This window comes from Sinocyclocheilus anshuiensis, unplaced genomic scaffold (genome assembly GCF_001515605.1).
Source record: "Sinocyclocheilus anshuiensis isolate Anshui unplaced genomic scaffold, SAMN03320099.WGS_v1.1 scaffold1289, whole genome shotgun sequence".
NCBI classification, from domain to species: domain Eukaryota; kingdom Metazoa; phylum Chordata; class Actinopteri; order Cypriniformes; family Cyprinidae; genus Sinocyclocheilus; species Sinocyclocheilus anshuiensis.
The window spans coordinates 133789-143360 of record NW_015549731.1 but is presented as its reverse complement, the minus strand read 5'-3'; the positions used below and the strand labels follow the sequence as shown (position 1 = coordinate 143360).

Sequence of the window (9572 nt, the reverse complement as noted above, 5' to 3'; positions counted from 1 at the left end):
GTGTGTTTGAACTAAGAATCTGATGTTTCCTTCAGGTGTTAGATCTGCTGAATATGCAAATGGTTCCATAACTTCATATTCTTATTTTCTCTTCTCTTTACTGCGTTAAGCTTTAACCCTTTCCTATACCAACCGTATGCGTGTGTATGTGTATGTCAGACCAGTTTAAGTGTTTATGTAGTATGTTAGACTAGTTTAAGTGTTTATGTAGTTAATAAAGCCTTACTTGTATCACACTTGACGTTGTTCATTGTTTGCTCATAACTGGAGTCCCTTAATCATGCCGATTTATGCTACAGGCTCTCTGTAGAACTGTACAGTAAGAAAGTTATTTACCTTAACCAGGAAATTAATGTTCTTAGAATTGACAAACAGTTGACCCTGAGAGGTCAAGTAAATATCTACAGCGGATCTAAATATTTATAATTAATTATAACTAGTTATGATTAATTATTCATATTTCCCCATGAGCTGATTCGCTACAGTGACATGATTAAAAACTCTGACTGCTTGAGGGCTGTTTGATCCACAGCATCCACTTCTCAAGATTTATTTAAAGATTTGGAAAAAGAGACAAAACGCCTCTTTGTTTGCTGTGTGTCTCTATTATAATTGCCCTGACAACATCGTTTTACCATATTTTGAACAATTCCTGTAAAATAGTTAAAAAAATGTTTAAACCTCTCCAAACACACAGATCCTTACATTTACTTACATTAGAAAAGAGCAAAAGCTAGTCTGAAAAATGGCAGACAATAACAATTGCCAAAATAGGATTTGTCAGAAATATTTGGCACTTAGAGAAGAGTCAGCTGATTGAAAAAAGAAAAAAATCCCATAGTATTTTGAGGTAAACTAACATTAGCCATTATTAGCCATTAAATGCTACAACCACTGCTCCGGGTGTGTGTTCACGGTGTGTGTGTGTTCACTGCTGTGTGTGTGTGTGCACTTTGGATGGGATAAATGCAGAGCACTAATTCCGAGTATGGGTCACCATACTTGGCCACATGTCATGTCACTTTCACTTTCACTTTCACTTAAATGTCATCAAAACATAACTGCATTTTTATATTTTCAATATATGTCATGCTTGGACATGCAAGTCACCACCACAATAATAAATTGTTGTATGCGCTTGCCAGGGTGTTGCTATGCAGTCTCTATATAGAGTACAACAGTCAGGTTCTGGAAGTAAAAACTGAATTGATTTTCTCCACAAGGAAACTGATTTTTAACAATGACTTGATTAATGACTAATCAACGGTATATGCTTTTGTTAAAGTCATCTGTTTACATTTAAATAAACTTATTTTAAACTTATTTTTAAAATAATCGTGTTTAACTGCAGATTTTGTGGTGAAAAACTACATTCTCCATGATGCTGTACAGAAAATTCCACTAATCAGAGAATATAAGCATACAGAATACACAGGGAATGTGTGTGTGTGTATCCCTATTGAAAAAAATTAATTATGGATAGAAATACTTTCAGAACCAAAGCTGCTGAAAAAATGGCTGAGCATTAATGCGCTCTATACTGGTCTCTAAATATGACTCGTGACTTATTTCAGTGAACGTCTATGTGAATTTTTCACCACTTTTATCATTTGCCAGAAAAAAATAAGTCTGATTACTTAGAAAAGTAGTAATAAACCTCTCCTCAACAAACTGAACGATTTGAGCCATCACTCATGTCTGTACCACAAATGATGCTTTTCAGATCCATAAGCGATATTAATAGTGATCCATGACTTATGACAGGAAGACTGTGAAAACGTCTTGCACAGTTTGAAGGAGATACCATATTAATTTATTATGGTTTACAGCAATAACAATAACTGTAGTTCAGCATTTAGTATCCAGGGGTGCCCAAACTCGGTCCTGGAGTGCCGATGTCCTGCAGAGTTTAGATCCAACCCCAATTAGACACACCTGAACCAGCTAATCAAGCTCTTACTATGCATACTAGAAACTTCCTGGCAGGTGTGTTGAGGCAAGTTGGAGCTAAACTCTGCAGGACACCGGCCCTCCAGGACCGAGTTTGGGCACCCCTGGTATAGTCTTTTGTCAGAATCTATGGTCACATGGCAATCTTTTGTAAACATACATCACCATATTGAAAACTGAGTGATTACAAAACCAAAGCAAATGTAACAATACAGAAATCAAATCATAGAAATAAAAAAACGAGCTATTTTCAGAACCTCACCAGTTATTTCTAAACTCTATGCAGTTGACAAAGCTGTCAGCAGATGGCAGTATCAAACCAGACCAACCACTCTAAACATAACCAACACACATCAATATCTCAGTCTGTTTGAATCCCTCCTACCACAGAGATCTACTTTAGATGAGTAATATTCCACAAATGATGGATGACAACATTCTGAAAACACATTTAAGCAGAAGCCATTAAAAGAGAAGAAAAACACAAAGAAGAGAGGAGGAGAGAGAAGCACTTACCACCTGCCGCAAAATGAGTAAGAAGAAATGGAGAGAGAGAGACATGTTTAGGTCAAAGTTGTAGAGAACTGTAATATTACTTAAGAGAAACACAACAACAAGAGGTTTGTTAAGGAAAATGAAATTATGAAGTGCATATGTGGAGCAAAAGAGGTTTTGCTAATAACTGTTCATTAGCATCATCTTCAAATTTTGTATCTATTTTTTATATTAAATATACTTTTTCAAAATATAATTCTTCTTACAATACTTTCTTGAAAATTTGTTTCTAAATGGGCAATCTTGGCCTTCTGCAGTCAAATATTTTTTGTATAATGACAACTAGACATTTAATATGTTACATAGTGTACAGCCAGCCAGTTATTACTGCACAATCAATACTTAACATCAGGGTCCACCTTTTTGGTGTGAATACAGAATCTAGAAATATGAGACAGGACTGAAGGTGGTTTGTTTCCAGATCAATCTAATATTTGTTTCTGCAATTAGATTGAAGAGTAATTGCTAGTAGATCCAGTTACTGCAGTAACTAAACTTGTTAGTGTCAGACATGTTTGGATTCAACAACCTAGAGAAGAGCCGAATACATACGTGTCCATGCAGGTCTGTGTTAAGAAGCATAAGTGCACAGGTCAGTGTGTGAGCGCCATCTATTAAAAAAGAGTTAGGAAAAAAGAGTTAGTTAATAAGAAATCATATATTCTATAGAACACATATTTAAAACTACAACACTGTTTCAAAACCAAATGATTTGCAGAGCAGCTACACATCGCAGGAGATGTAAAGCATCTTAAGCATCATTTGCTAGCCTAGCAACATGCTAACATAAAACAAATGTTCTAAATAAGTCACTTATGAGGTTCCATTTCAGTGAAGATGCTGTCTTACAAGGCAGATGTCTATGTAGGCAGTAGACAGCTCACTAGAGTTTGGAACAAAACTTGTACATGTACTCATGTAGCATAAATGTTCATTGAAATATATTATGAGCTGCCATCATAAAATTTGCACTACATAGCAGAAGCTAAATCTAGATATCTAGAAATGCACTTGCCCTCTGAGGTGAGAGCTTCTGGGTTACAGTGGCAGAAGCGTTTGGAGAAGTGCACCAGCACACGTTCTCTCTCCTGCGTCTCTCCCATCAAAGGAAACGCCTTCAGGAAGTTCCTGCAACCAGAGTACATGAAGACAATCATGGTGATGTGCTAAGGAGGAGTAAATATGCTAGAACTGTCAAATACAAATATATATACACCATAGACAGAATATATATATTCTTTACTGTTTTTATTTGCTTACGCTAATGCCTTCTAAAGTGCCCATTGTAATATAATGTACTTGCACTGTGTTATTAAGTGCAGTTTGACATTCAAGAAAGCAACAACGGATGAATTTGAGCTTGCATAGCTCAATTTATGCTCATTTTAGGACTGCAGTATTTGGGGAAAAAATCAAATTGGTATTTTTCTGATATAAATTGTGCCTGCGATTTAAAATTCAATTGTTTTTAAAGCTCCAGGTTTTGCTGTGATTGTGTGTAGGACTGCACAATAATATATCAATTTGACAATAAAACTATAACAACAACAATAATAATCATTATTAAAGCATTTATTTTGGTGGAAAACAGCAGGGAGCCCTTAAAGCCTCTCTTTTGTTGACAACAGTCAGTTTATAAGCTCTTCTCATTACAAGGAAAATGGTTGGAGCATGTTGCGTCCCCAAATGCACGTTATAAGCGACCCAACTAGTTTCACACATCCCTAGTCTATGTACTTGCACAGAGTGTGTTTCGTGCCAGTAACTTTAGTCTAGACCGAATCAGAGCTTCCACTCACTGTCTGGGATAATTATCGTTCTATGGAGACAACTACTGTTAGTCCAGGACTGAAATATTTTTAACCACATTGTGCAACTGCACTTAGTTCCTCCTCTTCTTGCAATGCAGATATTTAAGCAATGGCGTGCTTAACTTCTTCCAGTTTCAGGGGTATTTGTGGAACTGAGACAAAAATATGTGACATGCGTGAGTATTAATCTAAAATAAGTTTCTTCCTCTTGTTGCAGCTTAACCACAGAAATAATACAAAGAAACAATGAAGCAGCTACATATTGTAAGTGCTTGTAAAACCTTCCTCTTCAACAACACTTGGAATTGTGAAACTATCCTAATCAAGCTCAGCATGAAAAAGGAATGTTTATATGACATCTTTGATCAAATCTTTGACCAAATCTTATTGGTCCAAATTCCTGCTCAACGTAGCTGAATATTATACATCAAATATGTTCAGTCTGGCTGTGATTTTGTTGGTACATTTGCCATTTTGCTTTCAAGGGATAGTTCATCCAAAAATGAAAATTCTGTTATTAATTACTCACCCTCATGTCGTTTCAAACCCGTAAGACCTTCGTTCATCTTCAGAACACAAATTAAGATATTTTTGATGGAATCTGAGAGCTGTCAGCTGCGTCACGCCGGATCTGTTTCCTACGTTGTTGTGATTTGATCTGAACGAAAACAAGGTCTTACGGGTTTGAAACGACATGAGGGTGAGTAATTAATGGCAGAATTTTCATTTTTGGGTGAACTAGTCCTTTCAGTTAGGATCAGTATTTGCACTGTTCAAGTCACTAACAATCTTGGTTGTATTTTGTGGTTGAAATGTTCTCACCTCAGCGCTCTGTCTAATGACAACCCCGTGAAATCAAAGAAGCTCAGGTACTCCGATGCCACCAACTGGCTGAATTCATTACTGCAGGAGAAAGAGACAAGGAAGAGAGGGATTGTGGGTACAAATGAAAAGAGTTTTATTTCACTTCCTTTCCCATACAATATGCTCATTCACACACAAACGCTCACTTCTTGCCCAGGTGTCGTGCCACGTCACAGCGCTTGAAGCCCTCCAGATAGAAGAGTCGCTTAGCCAGTCGTTTGGCAGCATCTGCGTCGACGCGGCAGCCATTGGCGAGAGTATCCATGCTGCCCCTCTCCAGCGTGTCCATGCTGCCCAACTCAGAGTCCGAGTCACACAGCACATCTGTGAGGGTGGCATCACTGCAGAAACAAGAAAAAAAAAAACTTCAATGTCCAGATGGAAAATACAGCCAGAACCAAGATGGTAGATGAAAGATGGTATTGGATCAGTGTTTCTCAACTTTTTTGACTAAAAGACCCTTCTAATATAACATTTCTTCGTGAATTTGTATTAAATTACTTTGATTAAATTATTCATTTATTAAAGTACTTTTTAAAATAATTACATAATAATAAATCAAAACTACTGTATGTTAAAAATGATTACTAATTATCTAAATATGGCTTTAAAATGATAAGCAAATATAAAGTAATAAAAGGAACACATTAAAACAAAGGGAACAAAGAAACAGATTACAAGCAATAAACAAAAGGTGATTTTCAAAGTATCTCAAAGTTTTTCAAATGAGGACAGTGAAAGATTTGTCTCTTTTTCTCAGAAGGTGCCATTTGATTATTACTAATAGACAGTGCATTCACACTAATGCACAGCTCTATTTTAACATCAGATATTTTGTCCTGTCCTTAAGACAAAACTGACCGTGTTTACATTCAATGCACATCATAAAAGCATTTAGAGATCCTGAAGTTTAAAAAAAATAGATTCAGAATCATGATGCATCAGAGAATCAATATTTTTCTCCCACTCTTACAATATAATATTATTAGAACTATAATTATAGCATATGTATTAAGTATAATATTTTATTAACAGAAACTGGGAGTGTGGATAAAGGTAAATTAATTAACCACAGTTCATTTTGTGATTCAGACGTTTCAAGAACTGTATGTCCTTAAATAAAAACAATAGCTATTAAAGAGGGAAAATTCACTTTGAAGCTTGATTATGTGTTTTTTTTAGCATTTTAATTTAGATTGTTTGTAACATTAACAACAACAACAATAATACTAAAAATATATTTAATTTAAAAAAATTAAGCCATCCTTGCTGAAGCCCCCTGGATGAGAAACACTGTTTTAGATGGTTTATATCTAGCCGTTTATGGTCATTAGGTGGTTTAAATACTAGCTGTTGAGACCAAGGTCAACATGCCAGACCATCTTGGTTGAACTGTCTAGAGATGGTAAACCACTATGGCAAACTTACCAACCAACTTAACCCAATCGGGTTTGATCTGCTTTTTCCATCACATTTGTTACACTAGTTTTCTCCCTGATATTAACTAATCCTAAAAGAGATTATCTAATCCTAAAATACAACAAATATCACACATGTGTACACTTGTGTTAAAATTTAGGCTATTGATATAAGCATTCAATCCAAGCCCACTAAAATGCTCTTGCAATTCATGCCACTGAATTAGCATTTAGCTCATGGGTAGCAAAGAGCATCTTGAGAGAAACACAATCTTTTTTTCCAGCCAAGAAACAGCACATCTAATTCAACTAATTAAAATCTCGATGTGTACAATTACTGCGATGGAGGCGAGTGGCTCATTAGGATGTTCTTTAAATGAAGCTGTAATTTGGGATGAGGAGTTTTCGTGTCGACTGCTGAGCTCCAGAGAGGACAGAACCTGCGTGAGTCAGGCAGGCCATTACTGAAGTGACAGACTCCAAAGCTTTTCATATGATTTATTTATGAACTTCTGTCTGGCTATGGTACACAGCTAACTGTGCATAAATTAATGTGCCTTGTGGTGTTTCATTGTAATCATAAACATTTTAGGAATGTACAAAACTCCATATTTTCATTGGGTTGCCTGAATATCTACTATAATTTAAGCTTTTGGGTACTTTTCTTATGGGACGTTTATATAAGATGTATAAGTTTTTCTAAAAAAATATTTTTGGACAACTAGTCGACCATTGTGACTAAATATGCACTACCATTTAAAAGTCTGTGGTCAGTATACATTTTTTTTTTAAAGAAATTAACACTTTTATTCAGCAAGATACATTAAACTGATGATCAAAATTGGCAGTAAAGACATTTACAATTTTACAAAAGAGTTATACTTCAAATAAATGCAGTTTTTTGGCACTTTCTATTCATCCAGGAATCATTAAAAATGTTTCCACAAAAATATTAAGCAGAACAACTGCTTTTTTCAACATTGATAATAATAAGAAATGTTTCTTGAGCAGGAAACCAGCACATTAGAATGATTTCTGAAGGATCATGTGAGTAATTTGCTGAAAATTCAGCTTTGCATCACAGGAATAATAATTAATATTTTAAAATATATGAACACTGAAAATAATTCATTTAAAATGTAATAATATTTTACAATATTACTGTTTTTACTGCATCTTTGATCAAATAAATGCAGCCTTGGCCAAATGAATTGCAAAGGACAAATTAAAACAATGCTGTCATCACTCTGCAAGCAGACATGAAGAGAAACACACTGCAAATACAGATGGCAACAGTTTACAGGTCAACAGTTTAGTCTTGATGCGTGTCCGCAGCCTTCTGAATAAATTATGGCTGTCATTTTCATTGTGGATGAGTCAAATTTGTTTTGCATAATTTGATTAGCACAATTGCATTAGCTCCAAACTCGATAAGGAACGGTAATGTGTTGGTTGCCATGGCACCAGTAGAACCTGGTGTTCCGGGAGAGAGAAAGAGGGTGTAATTTGTGTCCCTCCCGAGCAGATGGCCCCTTCATCAGCATTACCCACAACGCCCTAGAAAAGCCCTGACAAATCTCACATGGCACAAAGTGAGCAGTCAAGCAGGCAAGATTGCACAGGGTACATACTGTAATTTTAGGTGAAGAACAAAGTAACAGGAACACTACATGATGAGCAGTAGTTCGAGGTGATAAATGATTCCCCATTTCATCTGGAGACCACAAAATTATTTCAGAATTTGCTGAAAATGCACCCACCCTCAGGCCATCCAAGATGTAGATGAGTTTGTTTCTTCATCAGCACAGATTTGGAGAAATTTAACATTACATCACTTGATCACCAGTGGATCCTCTGCAGTAAATGGGTGCCATCAGAAAAGCTGTGTTATTATAAATTATGGACTATTACTTGGGTCAAATGATGGTTTAAGTTTAAGATGGTTTGAAACACCTTAATGATGGAATTGTTTCTTACAAACATGCAGCTTTTCACTTCAGCTGTTTGGACTCTCATTCTGACGGCACCCATTCACTGCAGAGGATCCACTGGTGAGCAAGTGATGTAATGATCAATTTCTCCAAATCTGTTCCGATGAAGAAACAAACTCATCTGCATCTTGGATGGTAACATCTGGAATAGATACTAATCAAAAGCAAATATCTGATCCGTATGGATTTTTGTTTGAAAAAATAGCTATTTTTTCAGTTTCAGTTAATACTAAGTTATGAAGAATACATTTTAATGAAGTGGATTAAAAATTTGGGAGAATAAGAAATGGTTTGGCATATACAGTACATATGGTCTGGTATCTGATTAATTATGGATCACATGTTTGATTGATCTGTGTTGTTAAACTTATCCTTCAGTAATATATGAAGACATTACATAAAGGTATGAGGAAATGTCATCTGTTTAGGTTTTACAATCATCTCCTTCCCCCTTCCTGTGAATCAAAGCACTCACTGAATCATCACAAATATGACTCACACCTACAGTATGTGAGCACATGTGTCTGCACAGAGACAGGTGGGAATTAGATCGCCAGACTGTCTGACTGGTTCAGTGCCCCTGACATAATCTTTCAGCAGTCAGGGGTCAAAACAGCTGGCCTTTTGTATTTTAGTCCTGTGTACATAATGACTGAACAAACCTGATGAACAATACGTATCCATCTGCCACCGGACTGCTGTGATCTATAATAATAATAGATTGCACAGTTATAATATTATTGATTTCTAAAAGAACCTAAGTAGGACATTGCCATGGACGTATAAGGTTACAGGAGCCGCTGAGCTATCACAGCTAACATAGAAAATAAATGCTTGTATGAGATTTAAGCAAATAATCATTTAATTTTGTATACAATTTTTTTTTTAAGATCCACCACAGAAAAAAAAATACATATACACACACACACACACACACACACACACACACACACACACACACACAAACACACACACACACATTA

General features: G+C 35.8%; 1 protein-coding gene across 3 annotated transcripts in view; it reads right to left on the bottom strand.

Annotated features, from left to right (window-relative positions):
* LOC107660786 (PH and SEC7 domain-containing protein 2-like) overlaps positions 1-9572 on the bottom strand; it is a 36762-nt gene that overhangs the window by 11948 nt on the left and 15242 nt on the right. For 2 of the 3 annotated variants that reach the window (XM_016450200.1, XM_016450199.1), the window contains exons 3-6: positions 5327-5521; positions 5139-5219; positions 3521-3633; positions 3058-3116 (exon numbers count right to left, since the gene is read on the bottom strand). In XM_016450200.1, the coding sequence (XP_016305686.1) occupies positions 3058-3116; positions 3521-3633; positions 5139-5219; positions 5327-5521 (448 nt within the window). Of the gene's footprint in view, positions 1-3055; positions 3117-3520; positions 3634-5138; positions 5220-5326; positions 5522-9572 lie in introns of all 3 variants that reach the window. The other variant, XM_016450201.1, reaches the window with a different exon arrangement.